Source organism: Fukomys damarensis, unplaced genomic scaffold (assembly GCF_012274545.1).
Source record: "Fukomys damarensis isolate Sample0158 unplaced genomic scaffold, DMR_v1.0_HiC HiC_scaffold_2, whole genome shotgun sequence".
Classification (NCBI taxonomy): Eukaryota; Metazoa; Chordata; class Mammalia; order Rodentia; family Bathyergidae; genus Fukomys; species Fukomys damarensis.
In genome coordinates, this window is record NW_022900914.1 from 13,163,638 (window position 1) to 13,182,417 (window position 18,780).

General features: G+C 38.3%; 1 protein-coding gene across 3 annotated transcripts in view; it reads left to right on the plus strand.

The window, feature by feature from the left end:
- The window catches only part of Ttc27 (tetratricopeptide repeat domain 27), a 164,028-nt gene that overhangs the window by 95,732 nt on the left and 49,516 nt on the right, over window positions 1-18,780 (plus strand). For all 3 annotated transcript variants that reach the window (XM_010645223.3, XM_010645231.3, XM_033763504.1), the window contains one exon: window positions 8,327-8,554. In XM_010645223.3, coding sequence (XP_010643525.1) covers window positions 8,327-8,554 — 228 coding nt within the window. The remainder of the gene's footprint in view (window positions 1-8,326; window positions 8,555-18,780) is intronic.

Sequence of the window (18,780 nt, forward strand, 5' to 3'; positions counted from 1 at the left end):
TTTTTTTTTTTTTTTTTTTTTTTTTGCCTTAAGGATGATTCATCTGTGATCCGGCTCTTTTTTGGTTACTGTATATGTGATGTAAGTTTTTCCTTTTTGTTTTCCACTTTCAACTTCTTTGTGTGTCTGAATTTAAAGTGTGTCTCTTGTAGATTATATTTAGTTGGATCATGTTTTTGCTATCCTCTCTATAAACCTCTGCAGTGACTGGGTTGTTAAATCCCTTTAAAAGTAATCACTGATTATGTGCAATTTATAATTGTCATCTTGATATTTGTTATCTATAAATCATTGTCTTTTATTTCCCCATTACTGTGTTCTTTTTGGTTTAAATAGATTCTGTTTAAATTCCCTTGTCATACTGTTATTTGCCACCTCAGGCACCTATGAAATTGTCTCTAGTTGTTTTTGTCAAAGGCTTTCACTGAACAGCTCAGAGTTAGGTCAGATAGACAGCCTTGAACGTGGGCTCTTCTAGGGAATTACCAGACTGGGGATATAATGACAGTTTTCTGGGAAAGGGTCTTTAAAGTAGCTCCAAAACCATCTCCTCCCTCTGGTGGCCGCCATAATTGTGAGCTTTTGGTTTTCAAGCCTACCGTGGAGCTGGACAAGAAGAAATAGAAGTGGTGCAAACTAAAATGCCACAAAGCTTGCTGTTTTTAATTAAGATTTAGCATTTCTCTTGAATTAATGCTTCCTGTGTTACTGCAAATTTGTTAGATTTCACAGTTTTTAAAAAGTTAGTTTTGATATTTTTTGCTAGTTTTTTGGTTGCTTTTATCATGGAAAAAATTTTCTTCTACTATTTTTGCTGATATCCACCTGTGACATAGTATTAAACTGGGAGATAAGTACCTGCTTTTCAACTTAGCATCTTTTTGTGTGGGACTGACCATTGACATAGGATCTAAGCTTTTATTTCCTTATCTTAAAAATAAGTATATTAATATCTGCTCAGGATTGTTTGAGGGATTGAGATAATGCATATATTTACTTATTTTTTAATTAAGTTGATGGTACATTTTAGGTATACAATACAGTTGCATTCATCACTGGGGACTTGTATCTTAGTTCTTATTTTTTTCCCCTTTCCCTGCCTTCCCTTTGACCCCTCCAACCCTCTGTTCACAAAGACTTTGTTTCCATTTTTTTTCATATTTTTTCCTTTCCCTTCTTTTCTTCCCAACCCATTTAGACCTTTTCTTCCTATGTCACATTAGCTATTATGCCTTTTGATCCTTATTTACACTTTCAGTTTCTCACACCAGAGAAACTTTTTACACGTTTGTCCCATTTATTTCACTTAGGAGTACTGCCTCAATGTGCATCCATTTAGCTATAAATGTCTCTAATTTCTCATTCTTATGGCTGAGTACTACTCCATTTTATATTAGCAAAAAACTGTATCTTCTTTATCCAGTCTCCAGTTGATGGGCAATTGGACTGTTTCCAAATTTTAGCTATTACAAATTGTGCTGCTATAAAAATGGGCACTCATGTATCGCTATGGTAAAAAATTCTGTTGGGAAGATACCCAGCAGGGAAGTAGCTGGGTGAAATGGGACTTCCAATCCTAGTTTTTTGAGGTATCTCCATATTGATTTTCGCAGTGGTGGCACCAGTCTGCACTCCCACCAACAATGGAGAAGGGTTCCTTTCTACCCACAACCCCGCCAGCATTTGTTATTGGTTGATTTTTTGGTAGCATCCATTCTTTCTGGGGCGAGCTGGAATAGAAGTGTTGTTTTCATCGGCATCTCTTGAATGACCAGTGATGTGGAATATTTCGTCATTTTTATTTGTTGCTTTTACTTCTTTGACTGAGAAATGTCTCAGATGCCCATTTTTGAGTTGGGTCTTTATATTTGGGATACCTGATTTTTTAAGTTCTTTTTGTATTCTAGATAGTAGTCTTTTGTGTGAGGAACAGCTGACAAAAATTTTTTCCCACATATTCTCTTAACTCTGTTGTGGTTTCTCTTGCAGTGCAGAAGCTTTTTCATAAGATGAGATCCCAATTGTTGATTCTTTGTGCTAGTTCCTGTGCTACTGAGGACTTGTTCATAAAGTCTTTTCCTATGCCAGCGTCTTCGAGAGTTCTGCCTAACTTATCTTTTAGCAAGTTTCATGTTTCTGTTTTAATATTTAGATCTTTAATGCACTTCAATTTTAGTTTAGTGCATGGTGAAAGATAGGGCACTAGTTTTAATCTTTGGCAGATTGAAAGTCAGTTTTTCCAACACCAAATCAAAGAAGCTCTCTTTCCTCCAGTGAGGATGGTTGGCTTCTTCTTCACAGATGAAGTGGCTGAGTGTGTCTGCAATTGTTTCTGTATTTTCTAATCTATCCCACTGATCCTCAGGTTTGTTTCTTTGCCAGTACCATGTTGTTGTTGTTTTTTTTATCAGAGTGGTTTTGTAATATAGTTTAAAGTTGGAGATTGTGATACCACCTGTCATGTCTCTGTTACCAGAATTGCTTTTGCTATTCTAGGTCTCTTCTGATTCCCAATGAATTTTTGTATTGTTTTCTCTAGTTCTGTGAAATTTACTGTTGGGATTTCAATACGAATTTCATTGAATCTGTGTAGCAGTTTTGGAAGTATGGCCATTTTCACTATATTGGTTCTTCCTACCTAGGAATAAGGGATGTCTTTCCATTTTCTTATATCCTCTTCTGTCTCTTTTATTAGAGTGCTGTAGTTTTGAATGTGTAAAGGTCTTTGGCTTCCTTCATTAGATTGTTTCCTAGGTATTTCATTTTTTTGGATGCTATTATGAATGGGATTGTTTCTCTGTTTTCTCTCTCAGTAAGTCTGTTATTTGTGTACAAGAAGGCTATTGATTTTTGAGTGTTGACCTTGCATCTAGCTACTCTGCTGAATCTGTCAATTAAGTCTAGAAGTCTTTTGGTGGGGTTTTTGGGTCTTCTATATAGGTTATTATATCGTCAGTGAATAATGACAGTTTAACTTCTTCCTTTCCTATCTTTATTCCTTTTATTTCTTTCTCTTGTCTAATTGCTCCGGCTAATGTTTCCAAAACCATATTGAACAGGAGTGGTGACAATGGACATCATTGTCTTGTTCCTGATTTTAATGTGAAGGTTTTCAGTCTTTGACCAGTTGGTATGATGTTGGCTGTTGGTTTTTCGTAGATAGCCTTCATCAGTTTGAGATAAAGACCATCTCTTCCAATTTTCTGCAGGGCTTTTATCATGAGTGGATGTTGGATTTTGTCAAATGCTTTTTCTGCATCTATAAGATGATCATATGGTTTTTATCCTTGGCTCTGTTAATATAGTGTATTACATTTATTGATTTGTTTATGTTGAACCATTCTTGTATCCCTGGGATAAATCCCCCTTGGTCAGGCTGTATGATCTTGATGACTCTCTCTATTCTGTTTGCCAGTGAGATAATTCATTTAACAATAAATTCATTCCTAAAATAAAATAAAGCTATCCTACAAATCACTGTCAAATGCAAGGATTTACAGGGAGTTTAAAATGTTAAAAAATAAAAAATGTGCATTATTCAGAGTTGCTTCCTTTATGGAAGCAAATTCAATTTTAATATTAGGAATAAGGGGTTTACTAAAGGAGTTAGATTTTTCACAAACATGGGAAGAGCTAGAAAAACAAAGGTGTGGAAGAGGGAAATAATCATGTACCAGTCTACTTGAAGCACTGACAGGAGTGGGTAAGTCAGAATTTACAAGCCAAGAAGCCACATGCCTCCCACCATTGAAACAGGACTGTGAAAGGGGAGCTTGCGGAGAGGTCTGTGGAAAGCTGAGTATCTTGGTGGCTAACAGCCCTGTAAATCCACAGCGGAGGTCTAATGGGACCTGGAGCTGCTGTTGATCGGCTGGGCCAGCAATGGGAAAGAGAAGTGTGACACATGCAGAAGGATGAGCTCTGATCTGTGGGGTGGCGCCGTGTCGCCTGTGACTGCCTCTCTGATCGTGACAGCTTTGCCATGTAGTCTGTCGCTTCCCTCTGCCTTTCAGTCCCCAGCAGGCCAACTCTGACATGAAAATAAAATGAAGGGGTTTTAGGAAGTGTAGTTTCCATATTAAACAAGTTGACATAGCATAATAATGAACATGCAGGATTTAGGCCTTTAATTTAGGAGTGTCTTTTTTGGAAAGTGGCAAACTGCTAGCAGGTAGAGTATTTGGTAGATTGTGTTATATAGTTAAAGAAGATTTCTCACATGAGGAAACTTTAAAAATGTTTTTAAAAAGTGTCTACATATGAAGTGTTCCTGGAATACATAGGATTCAGCATTTATTTTTAAAACTGTGTTTTATTTAATAGATGAATTCCTTAGAGGTAAATGAGTTTTTATATATTACTTATTATTCTAATAACAAATCAAGGTGTCAAGCATCTAATCATTTCCATTTGGCTTTTGGTTGACATTGGCACACAGTTTTTATATTTGGTTTCTTGGAGTTTATTAGCTTGATGTCATCAAGATCACTGACTGATGAGGTCTAATGGGATAGTGAGACAATTAAGCTCTTTGTAGTCTATAGTATAGCATGAAGTTCATGTAATTCTGGGGCAAACCTAACTTGCAATTACAAGTGTAATTTTTTCTGTATTAGTGAAAGCTCCCCGGATCTGGCATTTTCTGGTTAATGGGTAGAGAAAAAGCATATTTACTATGCCACTACCTGCTTCCCAGTGTTTATTTCCTCAGTAAAGAGATCATATCTGGGGCGGTAGTTACAGTTAGAGCCACCCCTGTATTAAGTTTGTAATAATCCACGATATTTTCCAGGACCCATATGTTTTCTTACTTTAAATAAATAAGTCAACCACCCAGCTCCCCCCCCCCACATGCACCTACCCACTCTTCCTGGTAAATCTTTCAAGATTTTGCTGGTGAAACAAATTTCTGTGGCTTTCATAGACATACAGTGTTGCTTTGCATTTACTTATTTAGTGGGGAGAGGAAGCTTCAAGGACTTTTGCTGGTCAGTATGCTGTGGTTGCACTCAGGGACTCCGCTTCCCTAATTCAACTGTGTGTAGGAACTAGCAAACCACTGGGTGGGTTCAAACTATGGCCACTGCAGGGTGGGCTCACTGCTGTGAACTGCCTCACTCGTCGCAGTTGTGTTCTGGGTCCTAAAGACTTAGCATTAACTAACCATTATCTCTAAAAGACAGCTATTTCTTCTTCCTCAGGATGCAAATTCTTGGTAAATGGTTATATTTACTTCTTTGGAAAAGACCTGAGAAGGAAAGTTGTGTTACATACTTGAGTTATCACAGAGTTCTTCGTAAGTGATACTGGTTTCACTTTATTATTTTTAAAAAGAAGTTGTGAGTCTTGGAAGTGCCTTAGGGGTGGCATTTGGGTGAGAGACTAGGGCATCTGCTCTTTTAATTGAACATTTTTTTTTAAACTGTTGCATATCTAGTTTGAATTGTGAGTCTTGGAAGTGCCTTAGGGGTGGCATTTGGGTGAGAGACTAGGGCATCTGCTCTTTTAATTGAACATTTTTTTTTTAAACTGTTGCATATATCTAGTTTGAACTTAGCTGCCTGTCCATTTAATTTGGCCCTAAAGTTTCATGGTCAGTCCTTCACTTAAGATCTGCGCTAGCCTAATAATTCTTACTCTAGCTGTGCTTACTGCAAATAACTATGCTCATCTTGCTCCTGGGAACTCAATACTGTTAGTGACTCCCATCCTGGGTTCTAATTGTCTCCATTTCAACAGGAAGACCTGCCAGACTTATGTAGGACATCTATTGTAGCTCTTCTCAAGTATGCTGGATCTCTCCTATGCAATGTATTTCTCAAATCCTTGGTGAAGGGAATATCCCCTGGCACCTGCTGGAGGACAGAGTGGAGGGGGTAGTTGCTTCAGGTTGTAAAAGATGAATTAACAATAGCCTCTTTGTTCTATGTTGTTGGATTCCTTCCTCCACATTACAACAAGGAATTTCTGGTATCTCAACTTCCTTTAGTTTTGGACGTGTTTGAGTCCAGGTTTTAGTCCAGCACTTGAACAGGTAATTTAGAACTGTCTGCAACTGCTTGAGTTAACACCGTGAATCAAAACTTTCTGGTGAGTATCTGAATTCAACCTGATTTAAATTATGATCCAATTTCTTCCAGGCTTAGCATCCTTACAACTCCTTCACCATGGGATCTCAAGGTTTCCATCTATAAATTTACAAAACATTGCACTTTTTTAAGTAAGACTCTATACATCTGGAGGCAATGAGGGATGCAAAGGTGTAGTCCTTGTAGTATCTTCAAGCAGGGTAGCATCTGTCTCATCAGGTAGAGGACGCTGCCTCTGCGGGTATAGGATGTTCACTACCATTGGGGGCTTCTGTTGTCTGAGTCATCTCAGATGTTCCTATTTAAATTCCTGAGTCTTGTTTTCTTTCCTAATCAATGTCCTCCTTCTACTCCTGGCTATTTCAATTGTTTTCCCTTAGAAACTGTTTTATCACTTCTGGTTCTATCTTGAGACTTGACCTGAAGTATTACCCTTACGTGTCAGAAATGCAGAAGAGTAACATCCAAAGTCACTTTCAAAAGCATGTCCCTCTTTTAAAAGATGTCAGAGAAACCGTGTGGCTTCAAAACCAAAGACCTGAATTAAACCCAACATACACTTTTAGATTGCCAGTTTACATACCTGAGGGACTTTAAAGTCTCATTCTAGCTTAGTAAAGGGTGGCCTTCCTGGCTGTCGTAGCATCTTTGGCAGTGACACGCTGGGTTTGCTTTTGTTTTTGTTTTTGTTTTTTGATACTGGGTGTAAGACCACAAGGGATCTTAACTAAATGTTCTGAAGAACTACCTATCAGTGACAGCAAGACAACACCCCAGAGGAACTGAACAAGCCACACCCAAGAATAGTGTCAAACAGACCTTTTGTCTGGCCAGATGGCCCCTCCAAGAACGACTTGGAGAGCGCTCCGAGCCCAGAGTACAAGTGGGTTTTATACATTTCTAGATAGGACGGAAGCAAGCAAAATTACAGAAGTGAAATACAGCGGTTAGAAGAAAGGAACAGAACATATAGTTTGCACAGGATGAGGCTGACATATCTGTGACAAAGTACAGAGCTGTGGTTAATCTCTATAGGAATGCCATCTCTGTGACAAAGTGTAGGGCTATGGTTAATCTTTAGGGGAATCATCTCTCTCTTCTACCTGGAATGTTCACATTTGGTGTTTGTTCCTGACCATTGTCCTGAATAAAACTCTGCCTTTTTAGTGACCTTGGTCCTTTCTTGTTTTCTCAGGAGGGCGAGCTTAACCTTTAACTAAGATAGCGTCCATGCTGGCGCTTTACGCCTGACACCAGGGATCGAACTCAGGTCTTTGCGCTTGTAAGGCAGGTGGCGGAACCACTGAATTAAATCCCTGGCCCAATGCCATGCTGTTTGTGTGAAGTTGCTTGTGTGTGAGCAGTTGCAAAGCATGCAGATACACATATTTTTTATTGTCTGTTGAAGTTTTTACCAGGAATGAGTGGCAGATACGGATAGGAGAAAGTCAAAGATGAGTAGTAACAAGTACAGAACTAACTTGAATGATGAGGTAGCTCTGAATTATGGTTTTATGGGAATAATACCCAAACCTATTAAGCAACTGGGGAACAATTTTTAATACCTAAAATGGATGGGCGGAGCATGGTGGTGTATGCCTGTAAGCCCAGCGCTCAGGAGGCTGAGGCAAGGAGAATCACTGTGAATTCGAGGCCAGCCTAAACTTTAGGAGACGCTATCACAAACAAACAAACATGAACAGGGCATCTGAAATAAAGTTTAATTGTGAGCTGATATGTTCTTTCGTTAAGAGATTGTTCTTTTAGCAATGCTTGTTGAATTGTATCCTGCCCCTTCTTTTATAAATTTATAAGCCTGGGAGTCCCAAATTCCTCATCATAACATTAAAGATGCAAGCCAAAAAGAAAAGAAAAGAAATATGCTTTCCATTGCTGTTTGATAGAGGTGAATTAAAGGCTGTGCTCTAAAAACATGGTCACAAAGGTGACCACCAGAACAGAGAGCCAGGGAGCTACATGGGTTTGCCCCAGATCCTTTCCTTGGGGTTCCAGAAGACCAGTAAAGGAGGATTCACCTCTTCATCTTTGTTTCTTCTCTCTTTTACTTATACCATATTTATTATCTGTTGGGCCTCTCATGCAGCCTGTGTCCTAGCCACGTGAAATAAGCAAGTAATCACAGATGTCGAAAATAAAATTTGGATCAGGTATGTATATGTGATAAAAAGTAGCAGTTGGTCACAGTTAAGTACTTTTATTATTTCTGTTGTTTCTAGGCAGAAGAAATCCTTAGGCAAGAGCTGGAGAAAAAAGAAACACCAAGTTTGTACTGCTTGCTGGGAGATGTCCTTGGAGATCACTCCTGCTATGACAAGGCCTGGGAGCTGTCCCAGCACCGCAGTGCTCGGGCCCAGCGCTCCAAAGCCCTTCTTCATCTTCGCAACAAGGAGTTTCAAGACTGTGTGGAGTGCTTTGAACGCTCGGTGAAGATTAACCCTATGCAGGTTAGATAGTTCATGAAATCCTACTTGCTCTCAGGGCTTGCGTTTTCCTTTGGATTTGATTATTGCTGAATGAGTACCCATTTTTATCCTAATGACTGGTGAGCTTGCCCTTGAGAGCTAAGAATGTAATCTCTGCTACTTGCTTGTCAGCAAAGGTGCACAGGTGGGTTCTCTTATTTTCTGTTGCTTTAACTTTTGTTTCATTTTATTTCTTCTCTTATCTGTCCTTAGCTTTTAAAATTAGGCACTATTTTGAACAAGTACGTTACGAAGGAAATAAGTGAGTCAAAACTACAGTCATTGTAGAACCTTGCAAGTGATTATTGAAATCACTGATGAAAGATCTTTATAAATAGGTACATGTATAGAATGGATTGTTAATTTAAGGGAAACTGTATGTTTACATCACACAAATACATTTGAATGCTTAAAGGTTTTTTTTAAGATTTGAAAATTAATGCAAAAAAGGATCTGGGACTCTAATATAAGGAACTTGAGAAATCCACAGGAATGAACCTAACTTTTAGGGGGAAAGAGATTAACCTTAATTTATACTTAAGGTCATTCAGTTAGAAAAATGATTTTATCATCAGAAATGATTACTTTTAACTACCTTCTCACTTCACCAATCCAAAAGGCGCATGTAGCTCCTGACAGACACACAGGGTGACTTGGTATAATTCTAATTAATATGTTTATTTAGAATTAGCTACTAATGTTCACTTACTGTGAGCCAGGTGGCTCTTTGGCATTCTGCCAGTATTTGAATCTGGATGATTTAACCCCACAGCTCACATCCTTTCTAAAATTTTGGTAAAGATGACCTAACATATATTTTATCATCGTAACCATTTCTAAGTGTGTAATTCAGTAATGCTAATTTAAATACATTCACTTTGTTGGGCAACAAAGTGTCTTTTTTCATCTTGCAAAACTGAAACTTAGTACCCATTTAACAACAGCTCCAGTTTCCTTCTCTTCCTAGCCCCTGGTGACTACCATTTACTTTCAGTCTTATAAATTTAAGTGTTCTGTACATCTTATAAAAGCATATGGTATCTGTCCTTTAGTGACTGGTTTGTGTTGCTTAATTAAATGTCTTCAAAGCTTATCCATGTTGAAATCAGTATGTATCAGGACTTCCTTTTTTAAGGCCGGGTAATATTCTACTGTGTGTACATACTGCATTTAAAAAAACTTTTTTTAATTGATACATATAGGTATACAATACAGTTATATTCATCATTGGGATCTTGTGCCTTTACATGACAGGCCTTGGTTCTTATTTTTTCTCCATTCCCCTAGCCTTCTTTCCCCCCTCCACCCTTCCCTATTTACAGAGACTCTGTTTCCATTTTTTTCCTCTTTGCTTATTTTTTTCTCTTCCCTTATTACCTTTTCCCTATCCCTCCCATTTGCCTTTTCTTCTTATTACAAAATAGTAATTATACATTTTGACCCTTATTTATACTTTTAGTTTATCACACCTGAGAAACTATATAGTATTTACATGTGAGTCCTATTAATTTCATTTATGAGTATGTCCTCAATGTGCATCCACTTAGCTAGCTGTAAATGTCTCTAGTTTCTCATTCTTTATGGCTGAGTAGTACTCCATTTTATTTTTAAAAAAAACCCACATCTTCTTTATCCAGTCTCAGGTTGATGGGCATTTGGGCTGTTTCCAAGTTTTAGCTATTATAAACGGTGCCACTATGAACATGGGTGCACATATATCACTGTGGTATGATTCTTTTAATTCTTTTGGGAAGATACCCAGCAGAGGGATGGCTGGGTCAAATGGGACTTCCAATCCTAGCTGTTTAAGGTATCTCCATATTGATTTTCACAGTGGTTGCACTCCCTCCGAAAATGAAGAAGGGTTCATTTCTCCCCACACCGCCGCCAGCACTAGTTCTTGGTTTATTTCTTAATAGCAGCCATTCATTTTGGGGTGAGGTAGAATCACATTGTTGTTTTCATTTGCATTTCTCGAATGACCAGTGATGTGGAACATTTTTTCATATATTTATTTGCTGCTTTTACTTCTCTGAGAAATGTCTGTTCATTTCAGATGCCCATTTTTCAATCAGATAGTTATATTTGGGGGACCTGATTTTTTTGAGTTCTTTGTATAGTCTAGATAGTAGACCTTTCTCTGAGAAACAGCTGGTAAAAATTTCTTCCCAAGTTGTAGGTTGTTTCTTAGCTCTGTTGGTGGTTTCTCTTGCAGTGCAGCTTTTTTAAAAGGTGGGATCCCAATTGTTAATTCTTTGTGCTAGTTCCCGTGCTGCTGAGGATTTGTTCCTAAAGTCTTTTCCTATGCCAGTGTTTTCAAGAGTTCTACCTAGCTTATCTTCTAACAAGTTGAGTGTTTCTGTTTTAATATTTAGATCTTTGATCTACTTCTATTTCAGTTTAGTGCATGGTGAAAGATAGGGGTCTAGTTTTAATCTTTAGCAGATTGAAAGTCAGTTTTTCCAACACCATTTATTAAAGAGTCTATCTTTCTTCCAGTGAGGATGGTTGGCTCCTTTGTCAAAGATGAGGTAGCTGAGTATGTCTACATTTGTTTCTGCATCTTCTGATCTGTTCCATTGATCCTCAGGTCTGTTTCTTTGCCAGTACCATGCTGCTTTTAAAACAATGGCTTTGTAATATAGTTTCAAATTGTGGATTGTGATACCTCCTGCCATGTCTCTGTTGCCTAGATGGCTTTTGCTATTCTAGGTCTCTTCTGATTCCCAATGAGTTTTTATATTGTTTTCTCTAATTTTGTGAAATATACTGTTGGGATTTCAATTGTGATTGCTTTGAATCTATATAGCAGTTTTGGAACTTGGCCATTTTCACTGTATTGGTTCTTCCTACTCAGGAACAGGGGATGTCTTTCCATTTTTTTATATCCTCTTCTGTCTCTTTTTTTAGAGTGCTGTAGTTTTGAATTTGTGAAGGTCTTTGGCTTCCTTCATTAGATTGATTCCTAGACATTTCTTTTTTGGGGGATGCTATTGTGGAAAAAATTGTTTCTCTAATTTCTCTCTCAGTAAGTCTGTTATTTGTGTACAAGAAGGCTCTTGATTTTTGAGTGTTGACCTTGCATCCAGCTACTCTACTGAATCTATCAATTAAGTCTAGAAATCTTTTGGTGGGGTTTTTGGGCCTTCTGTATATAGGGTAGTATATCATCAGCAAATAATGATGGTTTAACTTCTTCCTTTCCTTTTATTTCTTCCTCTTCTCTAATTGCTGTGGCTAATGTTTCCAAAGCCATATTGAATAGGAATGGTAGTAGTGGACATCATTGTCATGTTGCTGATTTTAATGTGTGAAGGTTTTCAGTTTTTGACCATTTGATATGCTGTTGGCTGTTGGTTTCTCATAGATAGCCTTTATCAGTTTGAGATAAAGACCATCTCTTCCAATTTTCTGCAGGGTTTTCATCATGAATGGATGTTGAATTTTTTCAAATGTTTTTTATGCACCTATAGAGATGATCATATGGTTTTTGTTCTTGACTCTGTTAATGTAGCATATTACATTTATTGATTTACATATGTTGAACCATCCTTGCATTCTTGGGGTAAATCCAACATCATCAGGGTGTATGATCTTCTTGACACTCCTCTGTATTCTGTTTGCAAGTATCTTATTGAGCATTTTTGCATCTATGTGTAGTTCTCTTTTTTGGTTGGGTCTTTCCCTGGTTTGGAGTCATAACGCTTGCTTCCAGGAAAGAATTTGGAAGTATTCTTTCCCTTTCAATTTCATTGAAAAGTTTGAAGAGTAATGGCAGTAGTTCTTCTCTAAATGTCTTATAGAATTCAACAGTGAAGCCATCAGGACCTGGGCTTTTCTTTGTTGGTAAATTTTTACTTACATTTTCAATTTCACTGATTGTAATTGGGGCGTTTAGAATTTTTATACCTTCTTCATTCGACTTTGGTAATTCATATGTATCTAGAAATCTGTCCATTTTTTTCTGTGTTTTCCATTTTATGAGAGTATAGGTTCTTGAAGTAGGTATTTATGATCCTCTGGATTTATGCTGGATCTGTTGTCACTTCACCTTTTCATTCCTAATTGCATGGATTTGAACCTTTTCTTTCCCTTTTTTTGATAAGGTTGTCTAAGGGTTGATCGATTTTATTTATTCTTTTGAAAAACCAACTCTTCAATTCCTTGATTTTTTTTTTTTGTATCATTCTCTTAGTCTCCATTGCATTGATTTCTACTCTGATCTTTATAATTTCCTCCCTTGTACAAGCTTTGGGTTTTGGGTTTGTCTTGCTCTTCCTTTTCTAGAAGCTTAAGATTCAGCATTAGGTTGTTTATTTGAACTCCCTCTGTTTTCCTAGTGTGGACATTTATTGCTATAAATTTCCCTTGTAGAACTGCTTTCATTGTGTCCCATAGATTCCTGTATGTTGTATTGCCATTGTTATTTATTTGTAAAAACTAATTTCTTCTGCTACCCATTGGTTGTTCAGGAGAGTGTTATTCAATTTCCATGTGTTTGTAAAGTTCTTGTGGTTTCTTTTGTTATTGATCTCCAGTTTAATTGTAATATGGTCTGATAATATACATGGGATAATGTCACCTCTTTTGCATTTACTTAAACTTGTTCTATGAGCTAGTATGTAGTCTATTTTGGAGATTGACCCATTTGCAACTGAAAAGAATGTATATTCTGATTTTGTGGGGTGGAACACTGTGTAGATGTCTGTTAAGTCCATTTGTTCAAAAGCTTGGTTCAGATCTAGTATTTCATTGTTGAATTTTGTCTAGATGACCTGTCTATTTGTGACAGTTGGGTATTTAAGTCCCCCACTACAATTGCATTCATGCTTATTTGGTTTTTCTTGTCCCTTAATGCTTGTTTGTATAGTTGGGTCATTAGTGTTTGGTGCATATATATTTATGATTGTCATCTCTTCCTCTTGGATTGTTCCCTTTACAAGGGTGTAGTAACCTTTTCTGTCTCTCTTAATTAGTTTTTGTTTGAAATTTACTTTGTCTGCAAATAAGATAGCTACCCATGCTTTTTTCTGGGTTCCTGTCATATGGAGAACTGTTTTCCATCCTTTTTCTTTCAGTCTGTGAGTTTCCTTTTGAACTAGGTGTGTTTCTTGTATACAGTATATTGTTGGATTTTGCTTCTTGGTACTGGCCATCGAACTTGGGCCCTTGTGCTTGTGAGGCAGGTGGCAGAACCATTGAGCCAAATCCCCTAGATTTTGCTTCTTAATCCATTCTGTCAGTCAGTTTCTTTTGATTGGTGAATTGAGGCTGTTAACATTGATGGTTATAAACTGATATGTATTGACTTATCATCATCGTGTTATTATCCTCTTTTGAGTCTTTTTAATTTTTCCCCTTCTCCCTTTAATTTCTTGCCTTGCCTGTTGGTTTTGCTGCCTCATGGAGTTGTGATCTTCATTGTCTTTTTCTAGCATATTATTTAGAATTGTTGGTATTCATGAAGTTTCTCAGGTGTTCTTTGTCATGGACGTATCTCATTTCCCCATCAATTTTGATAGATAGTTTTGCAGGGGGTTGTTTTCTTTTAGGGCTTGAAATACTTCACTCCAGGCTCTCCTTGACTTGAGGGTTTGTGTTGAAAATTCTGCTGTGATTCTGATGGACTGTCCTTTGCATGTGATTTGTTTCTTTTCTGTAACTGCTTGTAGTGTTTTGATCTTGTCTTCAGTTTCTGGGAGCTTGATTATTATATGTGTATGTGTAGATTTTTAAATTTTTTTATCATGGCTAGTTGAAGTCTATATGCCTCACTTATCTGTATGTCAAATTCATTTGCTCTTTTGGGGAAGTTTTCTATTATTAATTCTGTGAACAGTTTTTTTTTTTAAATGTCATTTGTACTTTCTCCTGCTTTTTTATGGACTCCTATCGGTCTTATATAATTCTTTTTTGTATCATCTAGGAGCTGTTGGATTGGTTTCTCATGTTCCCTTACTATTTTTAAGAGATCCTTCTTTTCTTGGTCACTGATCTCCATCCTTTCTTCTATATCTGATATTCTGTCTTCAGATTGGTTCAGTCTGTATGTAACATTTCATAGATTTTTTAATCTGGATATCTGTTTGAATCTGTTTCATGGGTCCATTTCTTTCCTATGTTGGGCATTCATTGTTTCCATTTCTTTCCTATGCTGGGTCTTCATGGCTTCTATCATGGTCCTGAGCTCATGTATTTTTTTTTTTAAATCAGTTTCTGTTGTAGAATCTCTAATCATGCCATTCATTCTGCTCACTATCTCTGTAGTTATCTGAGAAATTATTTTTGTTTTGAATTTTTCTAGAGCTTCATTCATCTGTTTTGTTACTTCCTATGTTATCAGTTCAGGGTGTCCAGATGGTTATCAGACTCTTCCACCTCATTTCTCCCAAAATTTGCCCTTGGTAAGCTGGAATTCTGTGTTTGTACTCAAGCCTTGTTTGAATGTCTTCCCATTTTTATTTTTGTTGTTGGTACTGTCCTTGGTTTGATACTTGGGTTAATACTTCAGTATTCCTGTTATAGCTTATCTTTAGGTTTTGAGTCTCTAATGACTCTGAGGCAGTCTCTTTTTCATTATACCAGGAAGAACAACTGATTAGATCAATCACAACATCTTAGCCCAAAGTGATATATCAGCAGCGCAGAAGCATCATGCACAGCTTAGAAAATGACAATTTGTAGTAGTTATTAATTTATCACCTTTAACTGTGTGAATTAAATCAAAATTGAGGCTAGAGCTCAGAACAATGACCTTTATGACCCCCCTGTGCTTCTATAGTTTTCTGAATCCAAGTACCAGCACAGCCAGGAAGATAGAGGTACAGCCCCCCTGTGGGGGAGGGCAGGGGCTGGGCTATGGGGGCTGTAGGTGCCTGTATGGCTCTGCCTCCTGCTGGTCTGCCGCTGAGGTTGGGCAGCTTGGGCGAGAGCTGTAGGCGCCATCCTGCTCTTTGTTTATCCATTCATCTGGCGGACACTTGGTGTGTATCTCCCTGTTGCCCATTGCAGGTAGTACTGCTATGACCATGAATGTGCGGAAATGATCATTTCCTAACTGGGTAGACATGGGAATTGTCTTCACATTGAAAAAATGAGATGTGTGAGAAGTATATTTGTTTTGCTTAATATTCTAGATTTTTATTTATTTATTTTCATTTCTATTGAGACAGGGTCTTGCTGTGCAGTCCAGGGTGGTGTTGATCTTACCACTTAGCCCAGTCTGCCCTTGACCTCATAATCTCCTGCCTTAGCCTCCCAAGTACTGGGATTATAGGTATGCCACCAGACCTTGCTGAAAAGTGGGTCTTCAGTAACAAGTTGAGCTCATTGTTACTTTCTTTTCTCGGAATGAAGACAAATCAGGTGGCTGGTGACCCTGGAGAAAAGAGTAGGGCGAGTGTGAACATAAGGTATTATAGAATGAATGGATGCATTAGGCAGCAGGGATGCTTAAAGTATATGAAGAGTTGATTTTTGTTGACAGCTTATACTGTCTCAGATAATTTTGTTCCCTTGATGACATTTGATAACTTTTGGAGACATTTTTGGTTTTTCATGATGGCGAAGTGAGGCTGTGTACTATTGGCTTCTAGTGGGGAGAGACCTGGGATGCTGCTAAACACCCTCTAATTTGCACAGCCCAGCCCCTACAATAGCAAATTATCTGGCCCATTATGTCAGTAGTGCCTTGATTGTGAAAAGCTCTCCTCTAACTCGATTGTAACAGTGTTTGTTTTTTTTTTAATAGAAAACAACTTACTCCATATTAATTTTACTTTTCTGGAAAACTACCTGTTTATCTCAGTAGCCTCTGCCTAACATTTACCTAATCATAGATGCTGTTCAAGTGAGGAAATGAATTCCCTCCCTTTGCCTGCTCAGTCTCAGTTAAATCAGTGGCAGGCACATCACAGGCAAGAGTTGCTGTCTCAAGCTCCCAGGCTCTTTTCACCTTGTCAGCATCATCATTTTCTTCCCACCTCACCTCACTGGCTGTTCCTTCTCATTCTCCTTTGCTGGTTCCTACGTTCTTGGCTGTCTTTGTCTATACTCACTCTCTTGATTTTATCATTTTCTATAGCTTTAAATACTATCTGTAACTGGCAACTCCTTGAATTTTATTTTCAGTCCTGTCTTCTACCCTGAACTCTAGACCCCGACCTCTAACTGCTTACTTAGTCTTCCCATTTGTTACTCTGACTTAACATCACCAGTATCTGAAATGTTTCCTACTCCTGAAACCTGTTTCTCCCAAGCTCATCCCTGTTCCTGTGTATGGCAACCCCATTCACCCTTGAACTCACCCTTCTACCCAGTTATGGCTATGTCTAGATGTCCCCCCACCACACCAAACCTCATACAGCCATAGGTGGGGGTTTTCAAAGGTGGCTGGATCTAGAGTGTGTGATGCTGGGAATGATTCATGGTGCAATGCTAGGATTAAAGGTGTGAGTGGTACCGCCCTAAAGGCAAGTAGCCTGTATAGGATATAAGGGACAGAAGAGGCTTGTCGCTGGTCATGTGCTTGCTTTTCCTGTCTTCTGCCTGCCATGAACCGTTTCTCCTCTTCAGTGCCCCTCTGCAACACCACCTTGCTTTGGAGACAGCCAGCTATGAACTGAAACCAGTACAAACTGTGAGCTAAGTAAACCTTTTCTTCCTTAACTTATGGGTGTTGGGTATTTTGTCTCGGCCACAAGAAAAGTAAGACACACCCTATATTTACTCCATTAGCAAATCTTTGCAGATGTACCTTAAACTTATGTCCAGAATTGGACTACTTCTTGCCACCTGTCCAAATCCCCATCATCTCACCTAATTAATTATATTTCCTCTTTTACTGGTCTCTTCTTTCTTTGCCTTCATCTCTTATTGTCAGTGATAATCTAAATTAAACCTTTAAAATTCAGGTCAGACAGATCATCCCTCACTTCACTGCACTACTGATAATAACCAAAGTCCCTTTGTCATTCTCTGTGCTATCCGCACTAAAGCTGTCCCCCTTTCTTCCTCCTCTTCCCATCCTCCTCATGTTGTCCTCTTTGTTCTTTTCTAAATACACTGGACACATCCTGGCTTCAGGATCTTGCCACTTACTCTTCCTGTACCTAGAATGACCTTCTCGATGTCTGCATATCTTGTTCCCTCAACACATTCAGTATTGCTCAAGTATCACTCTCTCAGAGAGGCCCTTTGTGCTCATTTTATTTAAGTCACACTCCCCACTGTAGACTTCTAGTTTTCCTTCCCTGCTTTAATTTTCTCCATAGCACTTAGCACCTTCAAATGTTATATATTACTTGTTTTTTTGGGAAAAACCTCTTTTTCTTCTATTACAGTGTAAATTCCACGAAGGCAGGAATTCCTATTGGTATGGTTGATTTGTAATTTTGTGGTGCCTGTAACATATGAGGTATTCAGTAAGCATATCTTGAATGGGTGAATAAACAATATCCTTATTCAAATAAATACTAATTACCTACTATGCACATAATAACTGAAGGATAAAGAAATAGCAGACGGTTTGTAACCTGTATTCAGTTTAGTGGTGCAGGCAGACCAAACTAGCTCACAGTATGCCACATCAAGGAATACTGCGAGGGTTTTTGTAAAGCACGAATTTATTCTGTGAGGCCAAGAAGAACATTTCTACCTTCCATAGACAGAGAAAGGGAATGCTGGATTTGACTTTGAAAATCAAGTTGTAGGGACCGGGGATTTAACTCAGTGGTTCCACTGTCTGCTTTGCAAGTGCAAAGTCCCAAGTTTGATCCCTGGGAGTGGGGGGGAAGAAAGAAAGGAAGGAAGAAAATCAAGTTTTGCTTGAATTGGTAAAGAAGGCCAGTGCTGAGGGCAGCGAGAAGAGAAAGAGTCTGTGTAAAGCCCTAGAAACAGAAAGAGTGGGTGTGCACGTGTGTATTGAGGGTATGGAGAAGAGGGTAAATAGGGCGGTTACTGTGGCAGTGCTAGATTGGATAAGGGATCTGAAAGGTCTTAGATGTGAGGCTAAACCGTTTGGCTTCTTCTGTGGCACACAGGTAACCACTGCAGGGTATTTTGTCTGTGGCCTTGTTTCAATTGAAGGACCGGAGTGTGCAAAGGAGTAATTCAAGAGTACTGTTTGGGCAAACCTGGCTGTGGGAAATGCTCAATGTAGGCAGTTAGGAGAATATAATAATGTTCTAGTGTTAGCCTTGGTTGTTAAC